General features: G+C 38.2%; 1 protein-coding gene across 4 annotated transcripts in view; it reads left to right on the top strand.

Moving 5' to 3' along the window:
- NEK5 (NIMA related kinase 5) overlaps positions 1–25,341 on the top strand; it is a 121,544-nt gene that overhangs the window by 62,937 nt on the left and 33,266 nt on the right. For 3 of the 4 annotated variants that reach the window (XM_053708383.1, XM_053708386.1, XM_053708382.1), the window contains exon 12: positions 10,696–10,886. In XM_053708383.1, the coding sequence (XP_053564358.1) occupies positions 10,696–10,886 (191 nt within the window). The remainder of the gene's footprint in view (positions 1–10,695; positions 10,887–25,341) is intronic. The other variant, XM_053708385.1, reaches the window with a different exon arrangement.

Genomic DNA, 25,341 nt, shown 5'->3' with positions numbered 1-25,341 from the left:
GCATTTCAGGGCTTTCCTTTATATATATATTTCCTTTCAACTATCTTCATTACCTCTTGTTGACATTTTGTATATCTATTCTTCCCCTTTAATTAGCCGAGTACTGTGCTGCACAATACACATGCACATTTTTCTTGGTAACAATTTTTCTTTATATCATGGCGACGTATTTGCAATTAATAAAATACCTTCTTTTTTATGTGTCCACTTCTTGCAATTTTAAATTGCTTCTTTGATATGTTAAAATATTTCTATTTCCAGTTTCACATATGGGCATTGTGTTTTAGCCCTATGTGAGAGCGTTGCACGCTCATTTTAATAAGCCTGAAGAAACGGCTTTTGTACAGTTGAGAAACGCGTAGAAATAAAGTGTAGAAAGGAAACAGAGGCGCCACAATGGCCTAGTACCACTAAACCAAATGATAATAAAAGTAAGACAAATGGTTTCTCTCAGACTTGATGCACCCAATGGTGCTATTGGGGCAGGCTGGAACGTCACAGTAGTCCAGCTCACTGGGAGAAGCCAACTGTAGTCCAAAGTAAGGAAGTTCCAGAAAGATCACCATCAACACCTATGTGGGGATGAAAAGAAAACCACCCTAGCCCAGTACAGTCTGACAAAGCAAAGTTGTAAGGTATAGTTGCACTTACAAGAAAGAAAGCACCTCCAGTTGCAATATAGGCAGACTGGGACTTTGCAGCCGCCCAGCAGACTGAACTCCACTGCAAAGCTGGTAATGCTCCAAATCCCCAAGATTAGGGTAATAAAATCCACAGCAGCAGCAAGTGTATATATAAAAACAATATCTTTATTAAAAAGCAACACGTTTCTCAGCCTCTGTAGGGCAGTTTCCTCAGGCTATTCTATTACAACTTTGCTTTGTCAGACTGTACTGGGCTATGGTGGTTTTCTTTTCATCCCCACATAGGTGTTGATGGTGATCTTTCTGGAACTTCCTAACTTTGGACTATAGTTGGCTTCTCCCAGTGAGCTGAACTACTGTGAAGTTCCAGCCTGCGCCAACAGCACCATTGGGTGCATCACGTCTGTGAGGAACCATTTGTCTTACTTTTATTATCATTTGGTTTGGTGGTACTAGGCCATTGTGGCGCCTCTGTTTGTTTCCTTTCTACAGATTACCGTTCAGCAGGACCTTTGACAGAGAGCTGCCTATATATGGGATTTCAAGGACTTTTGTTTGCCTTGCATTTGTGTTTGTTTTTGTTTTTTATGCTTATTTGAATATTTTAGAATTGTTCAGGAAGCGCCCCCATGGGAGATTTTGTAGTAGTACAATTTTCTAATTTTTTATCTGTAGCAATAAAGTGTACTATTTTATATTTTTACTCACTCTGATCATTTACATTTCTTGAGTGAGTTTTTGCAATCGGAAAATCATCTCCAGAAACGCTAATGCAAGCATCTGGATTGTAAAGGAGTTTTGAGACACAACCGGCCAATTACAGAGATAGAGTAACCAGCACCTCCAAAGTTTTGGCCAGCTGACCGCTTTAAAAGTCAGCCTGCCTTTCTCGCACTGATTTCTAGTGCCAACAATATTGTGACTTATATTCTTCTTACACACTTCACACATGTGTGTATCTCCAGGATCACGCTATGTTGTGTCCCTTCTATGTGTTTTCTTTGGGGGGTTTTCAATCCTAATTCTAGCCCTACTAGGGGGGACTGTCAGCCTTTAGCCTTCCAAATTTAAAAACAAAACAAGGGAAGATAAACATATGGGAAATCACAAAGCGAAAATGTGTAAAATAACATTTCCGTGAAAAGCAGAGCTTATAAAATTCTAGTATCTGATGGGGCTGTGGCGGTTTAGGGGTATTATATAGCACAGGGGATTTTGGGATGGGGTTGTGTCTATTCAGGGATTAATAGCAAATATTTTTTTTTCCAATGGAGAGTTGTGGCTTCGGGGGTTATTATAGTAAGGTTAACAGATTGGGTTAGGGGCGGGGCTGCAAGGCATTTCATTTTGTACTTAACTTGTTTTGTCCAAAAAGAATGAACACCTTAACAAAATTCTGCTGTAATGAATGTCTTGAAAATGTCATCAGTATGAATTATTTGTCCAAAATGAGTTATTCCCAAGTGCATGTGTGTGTGTGTGTGTGTGTGTATATATATATATATATATATATATATATATATATATATATATATATATATATATATATATATATATATATATATATATATATTGTGACAGAAAGCAAGGCCTGGTTATAAATGGAAGATATTTAAGACCAAGCATTGTACATGCTATTTCTCCTTTCAGTTAAAACCCCAGGGAGAAAGTGTGTGTATTTGATTATCCCAGACAGCTGGGAAGCTGTCCAGCAGCTAATCACAGGTGTGGCTAATTAGACGTTGTGAGGGTTTAAATAGCAGCCTCACTTAGGCCTTGAGAGAGAGATATACAGCTACAGAAGCTGGTGTGTGTGTGTTTGTTACACTGTGTAAAAGACTTTTGTTCCTGTGAACTGTAAAAGGACATTATTTTTACAAAGCACTTGTGGAATGCTGTGAAGTGCTGGGACACATTTAAAAGCATTTAGCTTTGCTGCAGAGGAAGGATTTCCCTCTGTTGAAAATGAACTGCCTGTTTGTTATTGCTGTGAAAAATAAAGCCTTTTGAACTACAGTGACTGTCCTGTGCTGCATTTGTGCCCTAGAAGACCGTGGTTAAAAGTGGTTCCTGTTACACTTGGTGGAGAATGCGGGCATCCACGTTGTAAGTCTGTGGGCATAATAATCTGCAAGCCATATCAGAAAGACTGAACTCTGAATATGATGGTGACAGCAGCTGATGATGTTGAGGCGTACCTTTTGGCATTTGAACGCACAGCAGAAAGAGAAAAATGGCCGACAGTTGAGTGGGCAAGTATACTTGCGCCATTTCTTAGTGGTGAACCTCAGAAGGCCTACTTTGATTTAGAGCCAGCACAAGCCAGTGACTATGAGAAATTGAAAGCAGAAATCCTTGCACGCCTGGGGGTGACTTCGGCAGTCCGTGCACAAAGATTCCATTCCTGGATGTTTTCATCTCATAATGCTGCAAGATCCCAGATGTTCGACCTTATACACCTTGCCAGGAAGTGGCTGCAACCAGAGGTTAATTCGGCTACCAAAATAGTGGAACTACTGGTGATGGACTGGTTTCAGCGTGGATTACCTGCTTCCCTGCGGCGGTGGGTTAATCAAGGTGATCTTCAAACAGCGGATCAGTTGATTGTATTGGTCGAAAGATTTATAGCTTCAGGAGAAGTTTTGCAACAATCTTCAATGGATCAGCCCCACAATCCCAAGTCCCAGAGCTCTACAAGAACTGGTAAGACTGTTCAGGGGATAAAAGGGATAAGAGAGCAGCAGGTGTATAGGCAAAACACCAGAGACATTTCCCCAGGAATTAAGGAAACATTTAAATATAACCAACCTGTAAGATGTTTTAAATGTAATGAGGTTGGGCATATTGCTAGATACTGTGATAAAGATGAATTTATGGACTGTAATGTTGCACATTCACTATTGTCTAATAGCAACAGCTCTGTTAATAATGATTCCCATTGGTGTACTGTGACGGTTAATGGTAAAGTGTCTAGGGCTTTGCTTGATTCAGGAAGTATGGTCACACTAGTGGCTAAATCTTTAGTACCAGATGCAGTATTAGATTATGGGGAAAAAATGGGAATTATCTGTGTTCATGGAGATAAACGGGAATATCCTACAGCTGAGGTGGAGATTGAGACTCAGTGTGGTAAATTAAAATATTGTGTTGGTGTAGTACCAAATTTAGCCCATGAGGTGGTGATAGGGAGAAATTTTCCAAAATTTCTGGAGTTATGGGAATCTCCAGAAATATGTCAAACTTCTGATATTTATGTATTTCCTTTCTCTGAAACTGATTTTGAAGGGGGTTCCATTGAAAAGGAGAAAAATAAGATTTATTGCCCTATGCCTGTATTAGTAGGTCATCAACCTTCTCAGAGTAATGAAGTACCAAGTACTAGCTTGGAAAATATTGATGATTTGATAGATCTGGTTGGTGGCCCTGGTAATTTTAAAAAAGCCCAATGGGAGGATCCAACATTGGTAGAGGCAAGAAATAATATCAGGGTTATAAATGATGTTAATTACAAAGTAAGTCAGCCAGGGAGAAGGAAACCTGAGCAAATATATCATATAAATCTGGTAAAACCTACAGAACTCCCTGTCACTGAACCAGAGGTGAATATATCGGAAACCATATCTGTACATCAGAAGAGAGAGGTCAAGGATTTTATTAGAATGAACAAAGAGGTATTTTCTGTGGTACCGGGAAAAACTAATGTTATTAAGCATGACATAATAACAGAACCAGGGAAGAAGGTCTGCCTTAAACCCTATAGGGTCCCTGAGGCTCGTAGAAAGGCTATTAAACTGGAGGTAGAAAAAATGTTAAAGCTTGGGGTAATTGAGGAATCACAAAGGCCTAGATTTGGAGTTCGGCGGTAGCCGTCAAAACCAGCGTTAGAGGCTCCTAACGCTGGTTTTGGGCGCCCGCTGGTATTTGGAGTCAGTGATTAAAGGGTCTAACGCTCACTTTTCAGCCGCGACTTTTCCATACCGCAGATCCCCCTACGCCATTTGCGTAGCCTATCTTTTCAATGGGATCTTTCTAACGCTGGTATTTAGAGTCGTTTCTGAAGTGAGCGTTAGAGCTCTAACGACAAGATTCCAGCCGCCTGAAAATAGCAGGAGTTAAGAGCTTTCTGGCTAACGCCGGTTTATAAAGCTCTTAACTACTGTACCCTAAAGTACACTAACACCCATAAACTACCTATGTACCCCTAAACCGAGGTCCCCCCACACCGCCGCCACTCGATTAAAATTTTTAACCCCTAATCTGCCGACCGCCACCTACGTTATACTTATGTACCCCTAATCTGCTGCCCCTAACCCCGCCGACCCCTGTATTACATTTATTAACCCCTAACTTGCCCCCCACAATGTCGCCGCCAGCTACTTAAAATAATTAACCCCTAATCTTCCGACCGCAAATCGCCGCCACCTACGTTATCCCTATGTACCCCTAATCTGCTACCCCTAACACCGCCGACCCCTATATTATATTTATTAACCCCTAATCTGCCCCCCTCAACGTCGCCGACACCTGCTTACACTTATTAACCCCTAATCTGCCGAGCGGACCTGAGCGCTACTATAATAAAGTTATTAACCCCTAATCCGCCTCACTAACCCTATCATAAATAGTATTAACCCCTAATCTGCCCTCCCTAACATCGCCGACACCTAACTTCAATTATTAACCCCTAATCTGCCGACCGGAGATCACCGCTATTCTAATAAATGTATTAACCCCTAAAGCTAAGTCTAACCCTAACACTAACACCCCCCTAAGTTAAATATAATTTTTATCTAACGAAATAAATTAACTCTTATTAAATAAATGATTCCTATTTAAAGCTAAATACTTACCTGTAAAATAAATCCTAATATAGCTACAATATAAATTATAATTATATTATAGCTATTTTAGGATTAATATTTATTTTACAGGCAACTTTGTAATTATTTTAACCAGGTAAAATAGCTATTAAATAGTTAAGAACTATTTAATAGTTACCTAGTTAAAATAATAACAAATTTACCTGTAAAATAAATCCTAACCTAAGATATAATTAAACCTAACACTACCCTATCAATAAAATAATTAAATAAACTACCTACAATTACCTACAATTAACCTAACACTACACTATCAATAAATTAATTAAACACAATTCCTACAAATAAATACAATTAAATAAACTAGCTAAAGTACAAAAAATAAAAAAGAGCTAAGTTACAGAAAATAAAAAAATATTTACAAACATAAGAAAATTATTACAACAATTTTAAACTAATTACACCTACTCTAAGCCCCCTAATAAAATAACAAAGCCCCCCAAAATAAAAAATTCCCTACCCTATTCTAAATTAAAAAAGTTACAAGCTCTTTTACCTTACCAGCCCTGAACAGGGCCCTTTGCGGGGCATGCCCCAAGAAGTTCAGCTCTTTTGCCTGTAAAAAAAAACATACAATACCCCCCCCCCAACATTACAACCCACCACCCACATACCCCTAATCTAACCCAAACCCCCCTTAAATAAACCTAACACTAAGCCCCTGAAGATCTTCCTACCTTGTCTTCACCATCCAGGTATCACCGATCCGTCCTGGCTCCAAGATCTTCATCCAACCCAAGCGGGGGTTGGCGATCCATAATCCGGTGCTGAAGAGGTCCAGAAGAGGCTCCAAAGTCTTCCTCCTATCCGGCAAGAAGAGGACATCCGGACCGGCAAACATCTTCTCCAAGCGGCATCTTCGATCTTCTTCCATCCGGAGCGAAGCGGCAGGATCCTGAAGACCTCCAGCGCGGAACATCCATCCGGACCGACGACTGAACGACGAATGACTGTTCCTTTAAGGGACGTCATCCAAGATGGCGTCCCTCGAATTCCGATTGGCTGATAGGATTCTATCAGCCAATAGGAATTAAGGTAGGAATTTTCTGATTGGCTGATGGAATCAGCCAATCAGAATCTAGTTCAATCCGATTGGCCGATCCAATCAGCCAATCAGATTGAGCTCGCATTCTATTGGCTGATCGGTATTGTATGGTTTTTTTTACAGGCAAAAGAGCTGAACTTCTTGGGGCATGCCCCGCAAAGGGCCCTGTTCAGGGCTGGTAAGGTAAAAGAGCTTGTAACTTTTTTAATTTAGAATAGGGTAGGGAATTTTTTATTTTGGGGGGCTTTGTTATTTTATTAGGGGGCTTAGAGTAGGTGTAATTAGTTTAAAATTGTTGTAATAATTTTCTTATGTTTGTAAATATTTTTTTATTTTCTGTAACTTAGTTCTTTTTTATTTTTTGTACTTTAGCTAGTTTATTTAATTGTATTTATTTGTAGGAATTGTGTTTAATTAATTTATTGATAGTGTAGTGTTAGGTTAATTGTAGGTAATTGTAGGTAGTTTATTTAATTATTTTATTGATAGGGTAGTGTTAGGTTTAATTATATCTTAGGTTAGGATTTATTTTACAGGTAAATTTGTTATTATTTTAACTAGGTAACTATTAAATAGTTCTTAACTATTTAATAGCTATTGTACCTGGTTAAAATAATTACAAAGTTGCCTGTAAAATAAATATTAATGCTAAAATAGCTATAATATAATTATAATTTATATTGTAGCTATATTAGGGTTTATTTTACAGGTAAGTATTTAGCTTTAAATAGGAATCATTTATTTAATAATAGTTAATTTATTTCGTTAGATAAAAATTATATTTAACTTAGGGGGGTGTTAGTGTTAGGGTTAGACTTAGCTTTAGGGGTTAATCCATTTATTAGAATAGCGGTGAGCTCCGGTCGGCAGATTAGGGGTTAATAATTGAAGGTAGGTGTCGGCGATGTTAGGGAGGGCAGATTAGGGGTTAATACTATTTATGATAGGGTTAGTGAGGCGGATTAGGGGTTAATAACTTTATTATAGTAGCGCTCAGGTCCGCTCGGCAGATTAGGGGTTAATAAGTGTAGGCAGGTGTCGGCGACGTTGAGGGGGGCAGATTAGGGGTTAATAAATATAATATAGGGGTCGGCGATGTTAGGGCAGCAGATTAGGGGTACATAGGGATAACGTAGGTTGCGGCGGTTTACGGAGCGGAAGATTAGGGGTTAATAATATAATGCAGGGGTCAGCGATAGCGGGGGCGGCAGATTAGGGGTTAATAAGTGTAAGGTTAGGGGTGTTTAGACTCGGGGTACATGTTAGAGTGTTAGGTGCAGACGTAGGAAGTGTTTCCCCATAGCAAACAATGGGGCTGCGTTAGGAGCTGAACGCTGCTTTTTTGCAGGTGTTAGGTTTTTTTTCAGCTCAAACAGCCCCATTGTTTCCTATGGGGGAATCGTGCACGAGCACGTTTTTGAGGCCGGCCGCGTCCGTAAGCAACTCTGGTATCGAGAGTTGCATTTGCGGTAAAAATGCTCTACGCTCCTTTTTTGGAGCCTAACGCAGCATTTGTTTGAACTCTCGATACCAGAGTTAATTTTATGGTGCGGCCAGAAAAAAGCCCGCGGAGCGTTAACAGCCCTTTTACCGCCGAACTCCAAATCTAGGCCAAGGTGAGTGGAACAGTCCAATCGTGCTTGTTCCAAAGCCGGATGGTTCATTAAGGTTCTGTAATGACTTTCGTAAGCTTAATTGTGTTTCCAAATTTGACACCTACCCAATGCCTAGGGTAGATGAGTTGATAGAAAGGCTAGAAAAAGCACGTTATCTCACTACAATTGATTTAGCGAAAGGGTATTGGCAGGTGCCTCTCACTAGTCAAGCAAAGGAAAAGACAGCTTTTTCAACCCCAGAGGGCTTATTTCAGTATACGGTGTTGCCATTTGGTTTACATGGGGCCCCGGCAACATTCCAGAGGATGATGGATAGAATTCTGAAACCCCATGTTCGTTATGCGGCAGCATATTTGGATGATGTTATAATTTATAGTACAGATTGGGAATCCCATCTTCCAAAAGTTCAAGCAGTAATTGATGCAATACGGTCCGCTGGGTTAACTGCCAATCCTGCAAAATGTACCGTTAGTTTACAGGAAGCTAAGTACTTGGGTTATACTATTGGTAGAGGATTAGTTAAACCTCAGACAACAAAAGTAGAGGCCATACAGAACTGGCCACAGCCTCTAACTAAAAAACAAGTAAGAGCATTTATTGGGATAACTAGTTATTATAAAAGGTTTATCCTGAATTTCGCTACAATTGCGGCACCCTTGACAGATCTCACAAAAGCAAGGGCCCCAATTATGATAAAATGGTACCCAGAAGCAGAACAAGCTTTTAAGCATTTGAAAGATGCCCTTTGTGCCCATCCAGTTTTGGTAACCCCCAATTTCGGTAAAGATTTTATTGTACAGACAGATGCCTCTGATGTTGGTTTAGGAGCAGTTCTCTCGCAGGAGTGTCAGGGAGAAGAGCATCCTGTCCTTTTCCTAAGCAGAAAACTTATTCCACAGGAAAAGAACTATTCTATAGTGGAGAAAGAATGCCTTGCCATTAAGTGGGCTTTAGAGACCCTTAGGTACTATCTGTTGGGAAGAAAATTTAAATTAATAACAGATCATGCTCCTCTCACATGGATGAGTCAGAATAAGGAAACGAATTCAAGGGTTACTAGGTGGTTTCTTAGCTTGCAACCCTTCAATTTTACTGTTGAGCACGGGGCCGGTCTTTTGCAGGGCAATGCTGATGGTTTGTCTCGGGTACATTCATTGATATCCATGGTCGCTCAACCCACTGGGTGTGAGCTGGGGGGGAGGATATGTGACAGAAAGCAAGGCCTGGTTATAAATGGAAGATATTTAAGACCAAGCATTGTACATGCTATTTCTCCTTTCAGTTAAAACCCCAGGGAGAAAGTGTGTGTATTTGATTATCCCAGACAGCTGGGAAGCTGTCCAGCAGCTAATCACAGGTGTGGCTAATTAGAAGTTGTGAGGGTTTAAATAGCAGCCTCACTTAGGCCTTGAGAGAGAGATATACAGCTACAGAAGCTGGTGTGTGTGTTTGTTACACTGTGTAAAAGACTTTTGTTCCTGTGAACTGTAAAAGGACATTATTTTTACAAAGCACTTGTGGAATGCTGTGAAGTGCTGGGACACATTTAAAAGCATTTAGCTTTGCTGCAGAGGAAGGATTTCCCTCTGTTGAAAATGAACTGCCTGTTTGTTATTGCTGTGAAAAATAAAGCCTTTTGAACTACAGTGACTGTCCTGTGCTGCATTTGTGCCCTAGAAGACCGTGGTTAAAAGTGGTTCCTGTTACAATATATATACACAGTATATATATATATATATATATATATATATATATATATATATATATATATATATATATATATATACTGAGCACTATTCACTATTTTGATTAGTGCTAATGCTAAAAATATTTATCTGTTTCCAAAATAACACCATTTTGCACATGAGCTTAAAGGGATAGTCTAGTCAAAATTAAACTTTCATGATTCAGATAGAGCATGCAATTTTAAGCAACTTTCTTATTTACTCCTATTATCAATTTTTCTTTGTTGTCTTGCTATATTTATTTGAAAAAAGTAAGCATGTAAGCTCAGGAGCCGGCTCATTTTTGGTTCAGGACCTGGGTAGAACTTTCTAATTGGTGTCTAAAAGTAGCCACCAATAAGCAAGCGCTACCCAGGTGCTGAACCAAAAATGGGCCAGCTCCTATGCTTACATTCAAATAAAGATAGCAAGAGAACAAATAAAAATTGATTATAGGAGTAATTTAGAACGTTGCTTAAAATTGCATGCTCTATCTGAATCCTAATAGTTTAATTTTGTCTAGACTATTCCTTTAATAAAAAGCAGAACATAAGCTGGCTGATGCATCCAGAAAGTAAAATGTATATAAGTTAAGGAAAAAAGATATCTCCTTATATTTGTTAAACTTTCATCATATATCATGGACATTTTGAGTAACAAAACTAACATTTTAGCAAAAATGCTTAAGTATTAAAAATAACGTTTTGACATAATATGTAGTTCATAGAGATCTATTGCCACCTCTGAATAAAATGATGTTGTTTTTTTCACTACTTTCTACTGTAGCAGATGGACCAACAATTGAATATCGGTAACAAACCGGCTGCTCCCCACATGTACGGACATTATGGGCATTACCATGCGCAACTGAACAACATACAGAATAGAGCCTATGAGCATAAGAACTATCCTGTTGTTCCCCAGGTTAACGAAAGAGTGAATGAATATTACAGACACAAACAAGGTCCAAATCAGTGGTAAGAAATGCATTAACATGCTAATATTTTACACCAATTAAAATATTAGGGGGGGGATTAATCTATAAATGTCATTCCCCGTAAAGTGCCAGATTAAGAGTGGCGCACTAACAGTTGCGTGCAAGAGAAAGGGGGTTTATTGCGGATGTTTGCATGCTTCGGATGTAGCGCTCGTATTACAAGTTGAAAGTAAACGCGATTGCTTGAGCGCAATTAAAGCTACGTGTGTCGGGATAGTGCGTCCTCAGAGCTCTGGTTAACTGTTTCGCAAAACAAAAGTGTCACAAAACACATCAAAAATACATTACAAAGTACAGCTACACTCATAATAACATAACACATAAATTCATATGTACACACATATAGACATACTGTGTATGTATGTATGTGTGTGTATGTGTGTGTGTATATATATATATATATATATATATATACATTGTATAAGTGCATTGGATTCCTTTGCAATTAAGTAGATGAAAACATGAAAAAGCATATTTATACAATATTCATTTTTAATGTGTATTTACTGTAAATATTTCACATTCCAGTGTTACTGTATATATACTGTGTGTATGTATATATATATATATATCTATCTATATATATATATATATATATATATATATATATATATATATATATATATATACTGTGTATGTATGTATATGTATATATACTGTATATATATATATATATATATATGTATATATATATATATATATATATATATATATATATATATATATATATATATGTATATATATATATATATATGTATATATATATTCTATTAGCAGGTGTCCCAGCACTCCAGCCTAGGCAACGTGTCAACCACCTGGGTGCAATCCTCAAAGAGTCATGTATACATTTGTTTGGAAAAGAAGGGCACTCTCAGGTTTTATAGAGAAGCATTAAATGTTTTTATTTTGAACATCAACGTGTCATCAAGGACAGAGTCGACGTTTCGGCTCACATCAGAGCCTTCTTCAAGACAAAGAACATCTGTAAAACATATAAAAAGAAAGAAAAAAATACTAACACAATTTGCAATATACAGTGATAACAAATACCCAACACCATTACTACACTAAATTAAAAACTTTTAAAGGATAAACTTTAACTCTTAACCAACAGAGAGGCTTTACAATCCACCCAATCACACTACTAGCAATCCAACCACCAGAACCAAACTGATATAAAGCCAATTTACTAAGGGGAATCACCCCGAATACAAAACAAATGATATAGCACATATACACTGTGATACAGTGGCCAGATTTGTACGCAAAAGGGGTATGAACCCACATTACTAGATTCAACTTTCAGAAATCCAAGCCGAATCCGGAACACAACTAAATAATTCATTAATATTCAATTGCAAGTTACATACAGGTTTAGCAGTTAGATATCCGCATGTATTTAAATAACGGGCAGTACGCATAATACAGTGTGACTATTCAGTACATATAATGAGATCCAACAATACAGAAGCGGGAAAAATGTATTGAATATATTGTTATCCACCAGTATGACCACAGCTGGGTCTGAGTTATGCTATAAGAGCTGTTGTCAAAATTAGAACATCACAAGCCTTTTACTAAGTCAGTAATCAGTTGTGTTACACATAGTAGCATACATCCAACAATACTTGAGCTGTCGACACATCAGAACAAAACCGGTAGTTTTTACCCAATGCATATATTGATATAGAAATGCAACTAGCTACTTGTACAGCATGTTTAAAACCTAACCTACGAATCCCAAATACAACACAAATAGTTAACATAATAGAGAATAATAAATAATAAAGCAGAAAAAGTCAAAAACAATACTCAAATTAAGAAAGACACAGCCACAGCGCTTATATATCCAGGCTAAATTTGCAAGCGGTTACCACATTGCTGAACCATTAAACCCTCATTATGTAAAAAACACAGTACCGGAACCGGGCTGATCATTAAACAGCTGAGCTTGAATCAGTCTATTACCAGCACATAACAAACCGTGCCTGATAACATCAGGGTACTGCACACCGAAATAAATAACCAACTAACAAAGGCCTCGCTTCCATTGAGTCGTAATTCAGTTTGCGTGCACTCGCAAACCGTTAAATATGCTGTCGAAAGCAATAGCGTTTAACGACTGTTTCCAATGGCGCGTTATACCTCAATATCGGCTGCCGGACTTCGGCTGCCGAAAAGATTTTCGCGTCCCATAGAAAGTAATAGAAGCCGTTAATCGATAAATTATACCAGGTTTCCATTGAAAGCGCTAACCGTTAATACACTGTCGGAGGCTGTCGATACATTGAGACATATTACCCCCAGCTCAACTAGGTGTAAAGGAGGAAAAAGAGCTTTTTTGAGGCCTGTTTCTCATTGAAATTGCAAATCCAAAAGAAATTATGAGTGTTTCAATGTACAAATAACATTATATATGCTACATTTATTGGTCCTATGTATAGGAATATTTGCACCCATGTTGTCATAGAAATATCAAAATGTATGTACATATAAAAATATATGCAAGCACCACAATTATGGAGCGACCTCCCGCACACTTTCAAACCTTCCCCATGCCTAAAATTCTTTAAGAGATCCCTCTCTACATATCTCAAAACAGAATGCACCTGTCATTGTTGATTATATATTTCCTACCTGTTCTATGTTAAATTTTTGTGCATATGTATTATTATTTTTTTTTATTTTATTGTACCCATTGTATCAATGCAATGTTTTGTGTACCCAGGACATACTTGAAAACTATAGAAAGCTCAATGTATCTTTCCTGGTAAAATATTATAAAAATAAATAAAATATCTACCTATTCAAAATGAAACCTTTGCCCAGGGATGCTATATATAATCTCAATACATATAGAAAAATAATTCAAAGGAAATAAGTTGTTTATAATGAAGATGAGTTTTATTATTACAGAATTACCCTCATTCAAATGTAATTTTCAATGTGAAAATCATATTTATTCAATACAAAACGATGACACATTAAAGTTATGTGTCATAGTACTAATATTTATAAAATATATGTAATGTCATGTCTGCTAAAGCAGATAATACATTTGCAATATTTAGACTATTAACCAAAATACATAAGTGCTTAATATTCCATACTTCAAGAGATATGAAGTATTGTCTTTAACATGGAATTATTGAAACAATTTAAAAGTGCATTGTGCATTGGTCCCAGGGAGAGTCTGTGTCTGTTCATATGATGTCAATTAAAATGTATTAATCACCTCTATATCATGGCAATCACATATATGTTGTGTATACATCATTGCTTAAATATCATAAAGATACATTTATCTAATTATTCTAAATATTGAATAATAATCTTGACAAAAAGGAGTGCATTAGTCATGATAGGTATTAGTCATGATAGGTATATATTTCAGATATTACATTCCACATAGGACTAGAATGAATGCAAGGTGTTTGGTCATATCAACAGGAAGGAATATTTACTTTTCAACTCTTCTATAACTGTATAAGCCTTATTAGCTTCATCTGAAGGAGCAAACAACATATGCTTGTGGAATATAAATCATAACATTTACACATGTCACGTTGACCAATGTTAGATAGCATATACTGTATAAATTTCAGACACGTATCCCCAAGTATTCTTAAACGGCATAATATCCTCAATAAAAGGACACATACATTTATCAACAATGTACACCTGCATATTAATTGACATCATGTGAAATAAAAATGAATAAAGCTGTTAATGTTTTGAAAATAAACAGCTATTAAAACAATTTTGAAATATATATTCTAATTTTGATTAGAAAAATATATGCATATTTATGAGATGGAAATCACACTTAAGAAAGTGCTTCATACAAAAAAATTAGATATTATATATCTGGAAATAATTTAAAAAGAAAAATACTTATTAATGCTTGCGGCGGGATTTGGCCTTTGGAGGAGAGGTACTTGGGATGGAAGTGTGGCGTCTTGGGCGACGCACACCAGCTGACTGGGAGGCTAAAACATGCGATTCAGGGTCCTGCAGGGAGATAACGGAGGATGCGAGTGAGGAGGGAGTTTGCGGCCTATCTGCAAGCCTCTCCACTGCCTCTGCCAGGCGGACGAGTGCGGCATTATGTATGTCCATCTGGCTCTGTAGCCTCCTGAAATCATGCTGCTGCTGGAGCCTAGTAAGTCTAAGCTCCCTGTGAATGAGCCTCAGTAGAGCATCCTGCTGGGACTGTGCGGGGATATTGGATTCCATGGGGGGCACTTGTGGCTGTATAGGTGTCTCCAGCACATATTCCTGGCTCTGTGTGAGGTTGTCGTCACTCAGTCTTGGGGACTGTGTGGGTGGCTCAATATCCAATTGAGGACAGACATTGGTGGGGGGGGGTGGTGATTGTTGTTGTGGTGGTAGTGGTGGCGGCATTTGTTGTGCCATGGGAGGGTGCTGAATCTGTTGTTGAGGTGGCATATAGTACATATGCTGCGGTGGAGGATGCATCTGCTGATGCTGTGGTGATGAAGGATGCATCTGCTGATGCTGTGGTGATGAAGGATGCATCTGCTGATGCTGTGGTGATGAAGGAGGCATCTGCCGATGCTGTGGTGGTGGAGGATGCATCTGATAATGCTGTGGTGGTGGAGGATGCATCTGATAATGCTGTGGTGGTGGAGGATGCATCTGATAATGCTGTGGTGGTGGAGGCTGCATCTGATGATATGTCCTCCCAGATGAATATGGGGATGGGCCAGGAACATTTTCAACCTCATAGGCCAGTGGCTGTTGCTCATCTCCTTCAAGTATGCTGAGGTAGGAGTATCCAGCTTCAATAACATCCCCCTCCTCCTCCTCACTGAATTCCGGAACATCACTGGCCTCAGGTCTTGTTGAGGACTCATACTCATGTTCCAATTCTGAAAAATAAATTGTAATTATAAATTAATCTGATGAAACATCTAACATTTGAAAATCAAATTTATAGATATAGATATAGTTTTATATATATATATATATATATATATATATATATATATATATATATATATTATTATTTCTGTATGAACTTAAACATATTTAACCAGAGGTGTATATTTAAAGATTGTGCCTCCAAGCGACTCTTTGTATTACACATAGTCCATATATATGATATAGATAGAAAGAATTTAAATCTATACCCTTGCTTGTTTGAGCAGATAGCCACTCCAGAAATCAGGATGAATATATCCACTACAACTATGTTAAGATGCCATTAAAGGGGCAATGAAGTACAAATTAAACTTTCATGATTCAGACAGAGCATGCAAATTTAGTCAACATTTTATATTTTACTCCTATTATCATATTTTCTTCCTTCTCTTGGTATCTTTATTTGAGAAGCAAGAATGTAAAGCTTAAGAGCCAGACAATTTTTGTTTCAGAACCTGGGTTGCTGTTGCTTATTGGGTGGCTAAATGTAGCCACCAATCACGAGCGCTAGCCAGGGTTCTGAACCAAAAATGCAAAGTCTCCATAGCTTACATTCCTACTTTTTCAAATAAAGATACCAAGAGAACAAAGAAATATTGATAATAGTAGTACATTAGAGAGTTGCTTAAAATTGCTGCTCTATCTGAATCATGAAATAAAAACATTGGGTTTACTATCACTTTAAGTTACTGTGCAAATTAGACTTTGAACCATGTAAAACATTACTTGTACTAATCCTACCTAGGTATGTTTTCCACTGATGCTTGAACACAATTGATTACTAAACATATATAATATATGAACATTCTATATTCTGTATTACACATGTGTATGATTACATTTATATTTTAAAAAACAAAGCCGATATATATTTCTGATGTTAACATATATTTGTTAGAAATAAAACATTTATTACATATGATATTTAATATTCACCTTCATGGACCTCTTCAGCTGGCACTGATGTGTCCATTGTCCCCTTACATCCTAGGACAGATTCATCTGAGATGACATTGGCCATCATCTCCTCCCATGACCTTAGGTGTATCCTCTTGCTAGGACCACCACCTGTCCCACGTGCATATTTGGCCTGCTGTGCCAGCTTAGCTTTGGTTTCCCTCCTGCAGTCATGATAGCGGTGTTTAATGCTGGCAGTAGAACGATTACGTCCTAAGCAGCTGACTGCCACTCGAATCTCCTCCCACAGCTTATTCCGGACAGCCGGCCTCAGGTTAGGGTTCTCCAGCTGAGCTGCCCTCTCCAAGTATGCCTCAACAAGAGCCTCCTTCTCCTCCTCAGAGTACCTCTCCTCTCTAAGCCTGCCCTTCACACCTGAAGGGCCAGCAGACACAGACTCTCCCTCCTGTGACTGGGGACCAGCCCTCTCTACCTCCTCTGTCCCTGCAGGCTGTGACAGGCTACCACCAGCCCCACCCCCAGTTGCCACAGTCTGCCCCACTTTCCCTTTTCTTTTTGTGCCTAACTGAGGCTGACTCCTCCTCACTCCTCCCACCTCCATTCCTCTTCCACCCTCTCTCCTTCCCTCCTCTGCCAGGGTTTGAGGAAGGACAAATCCTCCACCCAAACCTCGGCCCCTATTCCTGCCCATACTACTCCCTACTTCCCCCCTCCCCCTCCCTCTATCCACCCTCACCACTGCCCTCCCCCTAGCCACCCCCTTCCCAACTCCACTAGGCCTATCCATCCCTTTCTCCTTCCTCCCTAACTCTAACCTAACACTAAAGTCCCTAGCTTACCTAACTACACTAATTCACCTAACTAAACCCTAAATTAAATAGCCCCAAAACTAACTACCTAACCTATCTAGACCCTAACTATCTCTATTCTATATCCCTCAAAATAAAAATAAAATGTGGGGGTGAAAATAAACAAAGGGATGTAAATGAAAAAGGAAAAACTAAGGAGGATTAGAACAAAATTATAGAAAAATAATAAGGGATGCAAATTAAGAAAGGGGTGAGCTATATAGTCAAATGAAACAAAAAATATGGGATGTTAAAAAAAAAAAAATAGGATGGGCAAAATGTATATATAAAAAAACAAGTTATATAGTGAGGAAGGGAAGGGTAGTCAAAGGGGGGATGGGAAGTGGAATAAGGGGATTAATGAAAGGAGTAATAAAGGAAGATAGGGATATGGGGGTTAATGAAAAAAAAAAAATGTGAATGTGTTTGTATCAAATAAAAGTGTGTATGTGTGTGTGTGTGTATTTGTGTGTATAAACTAATGTGTGTTAATTAACTAATGTATGGATGTGTGTGTGTGTTCCTAATATTATATGAGGCCTACAATAAGAATATATGAAAATCAAATATCAAACTCTCCACTAACTCTCAAACAACTCTCAAAAACCCAAAACTCCTACCAACGCAACTAGCTCCCGTGTCTTTCTCTCTAGAGGCGATCACAGGTAAAGAGCGCAGGCGCAAACCGTTATTCTTATAGACAGAGGTCGGGTTACCATGGCAATGCACTTGTTATGGCGCGCTTTTCGACAAATCCGACATCGGTTGGCAACGCAAACTTACGTACGGCCGAAAAGAGCGACTGCGCGCAACACGCTAATCTTTTCAATGGAAACGTGGTACTAAAATGGAGCCGTAAATTACTTTTAGCTGTCGTCCGCTTCGGTAGCTTACGGCTCCATTTTTAACGACTTAATGGAAGCGAGGCCAAGGTCGTCTGTAGTGTATCAAATGAAAAACATATGTCCTAACAACCTCATTACTTCGTAGCACATTAGAGAACAACTCAGATTAAGTAAACAGTGTTATGGTGCCGTGACAAACCGCAGCTCCTACCTTAAGTCGGCGTGTAGCCGTGCTCCCAGGACAGGAAAAGTGCTCATAGAGATTGTACCACTTGTGCAGACTAATAAAGCATAGGAAACACGTCCATTGGTCAAGACTCAGCGGTTGTAAGTACGTGGCAGAAACAGCTGATCAATCAAGGAGAACCGCAAACTTGTTAATCACACTTTGATATTTACAGGCTTTCACTGCTCATCGTAAAAACAAAACTACTGCATATACCTCAAAGTGAGGGGCACCCAAATATTGAAGCAAAACACCCAATGTGTCCACATGCTAAACCAACAGAACCATAAATACAGAGAACCGTACTAAGCCAATTATCACATGAATCAGCTAAGGATCACATAGACATCACAATCAGGATGCAGTAGGTACCCTAAGATTATAATATAAATCAGACCGGGGCCCACAGATAATGCCTTAAAAATAACAATGTGGTCCAAAAGGATTCAGGAAATATGCAAGCATCAATAATCCAGCACTCACATATTGGTAAGCCAAACCGCCAGAAATGAGAAATATTTAGTAGCTTGGAACTAACAACTTAATAAGAACCAAAGCTAACTTTAAGACTAACCACAGTAGTGTGGTGCAGGTGTTTCACAACTAGTATATACTGTAACACAGGGCACAGAAAAATAGCATAGTATTTACAAAAATTATCAATCAACATAACTATTAAGCATATGGTTTAAAAATATCAATAAATCTGGTTTGGTCTAATAATGTGGCTGGTTGGTAATAAGTTGTATACAGGGATTTAATAGAACAGTGAGTAATCCAGATGGACATTCAACCCATGTGGACTGAGAGTGTTCAACCTGTAGATCCATCTGCTCTCACACCGAAGCAGTTCCTTGTGCCTATCACCACCCCTCCTCAGGGGGACCACCATGTCTATGAGCATCGCCCATAAAGTGGATATTGGATGTTTAAATTCCAGAAAGTGGCGGGCAACCGGTTGGTCAGACTGTCCTTCTTTGAGGGCAGCCCTAATGGCACTCTTATGATTGGCCAGTCTTTCTCGGAAGGTTGTACTTGTCTTTCCTACATAATATCTACCACACGGGCATGTAAGAAAGTATACCACAAATTGGGACGTGCATGTTAGTCTATGCCTGATCAAAAATGTTTTTGTAGAATGTGTATGGTGAAACTTTGGGCCTGTCAGTAAAGAATTGTACGTAACACAGCTGCTGCATTTAAAGCAGCCAGTCTTAGTCTTGGCTAACCAGGGGTCAGTCTTCATCAAAAGTGTTCTTAAGCTGCATCCGCTCCTGTGTACCACTCTAGGTGGAGGTGCTTCATTGAATGGTAACGTTAGATCCCCTTTGATTAGATGCCAATTCTTCTTAAGTATATTCCCAATTCGTTTGGTAGCAGGACTATAGCTGGTGATGAAATTGATGCATACACCACTTTTTCATTTTCAGTCATCAGTTTTCTTTGAATTAGAGCAGTCTGGTCTAAATGAATCACCTCATTCATTATTTTGGTCACCATATTTTGGCTGTAACCTCTTTCCAGAAATTTGGTTTTCATTTCATGCAATTGTGTTAATTTTTGTAAAGGGTCTGAGTTGTTCCGAATAACCCTCAGAAATTGAGATTTAATGATGCCCTTCTTTAACCGTACAGGATGGAAACTGTTACTTTGGAGGAGGGTGTTGCGGGTCAGTCGGTTTGGAGAAGAGGGTGGTTTTGAGGACACACCCTTCATCAGTGTCAGATTTAAAGATGCACAAATCAAGAAAGTGTATCTTAGAATTATCACTTTCACTTTTTAGTGTTATTGATTCTTCTGCATTATTAAGATAAGGATCCATTCTGATAGTTCATGTTGAGTGCCACCCCAAATCACAAACAAATCATCAATGTACCTACGATAAAGTAGGACATTGGGGTTCCGTTCTAAAAAGATGTATGACCAACGGGTTGCCCGTCACTTTCTGGAAATTAAACATCCCATATCCACTTTAAGGGTAATGCTCATAGACATGGTGGTCCCCCTGAGGAGGGGTGGTGATAGGCACAAGGAACTGCTTCGCTGTGAGAGCAGATGGCTCTACAGGTTGAACACTCTCAGTCCACATGGGTTGAATCTCCATCTGGATTACTCACTGTTCTATTAAATCCCTGTATACAACTTATTACCAACGAGCCACATTATTAGACCAAACCAGATTTATTGATATATTTAAACCGTATGCTTAATAGTTATGTTGATTGATAATTTTTGTAAATACTATGCTATTTTTCTGTGCCCTGTGTTACAGTATATACTAGTTGTGAAACACCCGCACCACACTACTGTGGTTAGTCTTAAAGTTAGCTTTGGTTCTTATTAAGTTGTTAGTTCCAAGCTACTAACTATTTCTCATTTCTGGCGGTTTGGCTTACCAATATGTGAGTGCTGGATTATTGATGCTTACATATTTCCTGAATCCTTTTGGACCACATTGTTATTTTTAAGGCATTATCAGTGGGCCCCGGTCTGATTTATATTATAATCTTAGGGTACCTACTGCATCCTGATTGTGATGTCTATGTGATCCTTAGCTGATTCATGTGATAATTGGCTTAGTACGGTTCTCTGTATTTATGGTTCTGTTGGTTTAGCATGTGGACACATTGGGTGTTTTGCTTCAATATTTGGGTGCCCCTCACTTTTGAGGTATATGCAGTAGTTTTGTTTTTACGATGAGCAGTGGAAGCCTGTAAATATCAAAGTGTAATTAACAAGTTTGCGGTTCTCCTTGATCAGCTGTTTCTACCACGTACTTACAACCGCTGAATCTTGACCAATGGACGTGTTTCCTATGCTTTATTAGTCTGCACAGGTGGTACAATCTCTATGAGCACATTTCCTGTTCTGATAGCACGGCTACACACCGACTTAAGGTAGGAGCTGCGGTTTGTCACGGCACCATAACACTGTTTACTTAATCTGAGTTGTTCTCTAATGTGCTACAAAGTAATGAGGTTGTTAGGACATATGTTTTTCATTTGATACACTACAGACGATTTCGTTAGTTGGTTAGTTGGTTATTTGTTTCGGTGTGCAGTACCCTGATGTAATCAGGCACGGTTTGTTATGTGCCGGTAATAGACTGATTCAAGCTCAGCTGTTTAATGATCAGCACGGTTCCGGTACTGTGTTTTTTACATAATGAGGGTTTAATGGTTCAGCAATGTGGTAACCGCTTCCAAATTTAGCCTGGATATATAAGCGCTGTGGCTGTGTCTTTCTTAATTTGAGTATTGTTTTTTTCTTCTTTATTATTTATTATTCCCTATTATGTTAACTATTTGTGTTTTTTTGGGGATTCGTAGGTTAGGTTTTAAACATGCTGTACAAGTAGCTAGTTGCATTTCTATATCAATATATGCATTGGGTAAAAACTACGGGTTTTGTTCTGATGTGTCGACAGCTCACGTATTGTTGGATGTATGCTACTATGTGTAACACAACTGATTACTGACTTAGTAAAAGGCTTGTGGTTTTCTAATTTTAACGACAGCTCTTATAGCATACCTCAGACCCAGCTGTGGTCATACTGGTGGATAACAATATATTCAATACCTTTTTCCCTCTTCTGTATTGTTGGATCTCATTATATGTACTGAATAGTCACACTGTATTATGCGTACTGCCTGTTATTTAAATACATGCGGATATCTAACTGCTAAACCTGTATGTCACTTGCAATTGAATATTAGTGAAATATTTAGTTGTGTTCCGGATTTGGCTTGGATTTCTGAAAGTTGAATCTTGTAATGTGGGTTCATACCCCTTTTGCGTACAAATCTGGCCACTGTATCACAGTGTATATGTGCTATATCATTTGTTTTGTATTTGGGGTGATTCCCCTTAGTAAATTGGCTTTATATCAGTTTGGTTCTGGTGGTTGGATTGCTAGTAGTGTGATTGGGTGGATTGTACAGCCTTTCTGTTGGTTAAGAGTTAAAGTTTATCCTTTAAAAGTTTTTAATTTAGTGTAGTAATGGTGTTGGGTGTTTGTTATCACTGTATATTGCATATTGTGTTAGTATTTTTTTCTTTCTTTTTATATGTTTTACAGATTTTCTTTGTCTTGAAGAAGGCTCTGATGTGAGCCGAAATGTTGACTCTGTCCTTGATGGCACGTTGTTGTTCAAAATAAAAACATTATGTATCTCTATAAAACCTGAGAGTGCCCTTCTTTTCCAAACAAATGTGTGTGTGTGTGTGTGTGTATGTATGTATATATATATATATATATATATATATATACCTATATATAATAATCTCTATATATAGGTATAGGCATAGATTGTACCAACAGATACATGTAGAAATATGTATTCATGTGCTCAGGATTGCGCGAGAGTAGGGTGTTTTTCCCCCATTTTTTTTTGGCACCATTGACTTCTATGGGGGAATACATTAACGTGATTGCAATACTCTAAGTTTGGTGCGTAAAAACCTTACTTCTGGCGGAGTTAGTTCCCAAGAGCATGAGTTCTAAATACCAATCCACTTGTAATCTGGCCCAAATGTCTCTATAGCTGTTCTATATAGAAATTTATGATTTGCTATTAAAATAGAAAAAGAACAATTCTAACCTTAATTTATGCATATACATTCTAGATTAAAATCCAATATACAGCAAGCTCTGTATCACTATCTAACACTTGTGAAGAAAAGGTAGTAATAATCCAATTTCGAGCCCATTAGAGTTGGTAATGGAAACTGTATTGTTTTCCATAGGGGTACTGATCCTTTTAAAGAGGTTTCATTTTATTTAGCTAAAATGCCCAAACTATTATATTATAAATTACAGAAAATGTGCGTTTTTTATATACATTTAGATTTGAAAAATACAAAAATATGTTATCTGATTGCTTATACAAGTTTAGATTGTAATAATAATAATTAAAATTAGTTATTAATTTATAGATTGATTCATTAATGTTACAATGTTGGTAAAAACCTATATATCTGCTGTTACATATACTCAAGATATTAGGCTTGACTTTAATTTTAAAGGGACATTGTACTCTAAATCTTTTTTTCATGCATTTGGAAGAGCAGCGTTTACACATGTTGGAAATATTATTTTACCTTGCAAAATATATGTATAATTTTTGTACAAGGAAATTATTGTTTTTATTGACCGAAGCAGGCACAAGAACCAGCCAACAACTGAGTTTTCTAATAATTTCTTAAAGGGAAAGTAAAGCTAAAAGTAAACTTATTTCCAAAATAATTCTATAATCAATTTTGCTTAATTCTCTTGGTATCATTTGTTAAAGAGTAATCCTAATTGATCTCAGGAACCGGCACATGCCTTTACTGGCAGCAGTGTTTGCAACAAGGTTTATAACAATGTTTTACATACAAAAACTGCTGCCGTAAAATAGTACCGACACTCTATGGCCCAATGATTGAAAGTGCCATGAGGCAGCAAGATATTCAAAAAGTATCTGATGTGATGTCAAGAAATCTAGCAAAATATTAAAAAGCATTACTGTTTTAAAGGCAGCATCGCCAAGAGGTGTTTTACTTTGCAAGATAATTGGGTGGCAATGTTGGCAAGATATTCCAAGCAACATCACCTCCTACATTGGCGATGTAAAGTAAAGGATCCCTTTTAAATATATCACCAAACCTAATAAACATACCTATTAACACATAAACCGACATAACCCCCCACCATAACCGTACACACTACTTAACCCCTATACCGCCACAACCCCCCAACACAATAACACCTATACTACTTAACCCCTATACCGCCACAACCCCCCAACGCAATAACACCTATACTGCTTAACCCTTATACTGCCACAACCCCCCACCCCAAACTAACCCTAACCTGTTAACCCCTAACCTCTAATACCCCACTGCAAACTACCCCTACACTACTTAACTCCCTAACAGATAACCTTCCCCTAAAGACCTCTAACTAACACCCACTAAGTTACAAAAAATAAAAAAATCCTAGCATTACAAAAAATAAAAAACACTACCAAAATAAAAAAACAAGCAGTAAGGCCTACCCTAAAACTAAAAAAAAACAAAACAAAACAAAAAAAATAATTTACTGAAACTAAAACCCGGCTCTAAAAAATTGCCCTTAAAAGGGCATTTGTCAGGCAGTGTCTTAGTTGAAGCTCTTTTGCATTAAAAACAACTATACTAAAAACAAAATAACCCCCCCACCAAAAAAAGTATATCTTTAAAAAAAAAACACACTAAAAATTGTAGGGCCGGATTAAAGTTGGTGAGTATTAATCGCTGATGCCCCTTTCATGGAATCTTTTTTAAGATAGGGTTTTTTGGGGTGTTTACAGGCAAAAGTGCAGATCACTTTATGACAATGCCCTACAAAATATCAATTAGTGACATAAACGGCTCTCAAGCTAAAATCTGCGTTTCTAAACTGTTTAGGGAAACGTTGCACTGGTGAGAGACTTTGGGGCCGATTTACCATGCCCCAAATGGTGCCTAATGCACCTGTTTCCGCGCAAGCCTTCAGGCTCACCGAAAACGGTAGTTAAGAAGCAGCGGTCTTAAGACCGCTGCTCCTTAATTCGTCCACTGCCTCTGAGGCTACAGACATCAATCCGCCTGATCTCATAAGATCGGGTTGATTGACACCCCCTGCTAGCAGAC

Source organism: Bombina bombina, chromosome 3, assembly GCF_027579735.1.
Source record: "Bombina bombina isolate aBomBom1 chromosome 3, aBomBom1.pri, whole genome shotgun sequence".
Taxonomy (NCBI): Eukaryota; Metazoa; Chordata; class Amphibia; order Anura; family Bombinatoridae; genus Bombina; species Bombina bombina.
The sequence above is the reverse complement of the archived record's forward strand: the minus strand, read 5'-3'. Positions and strand labels throughout refer to the sequence as shown.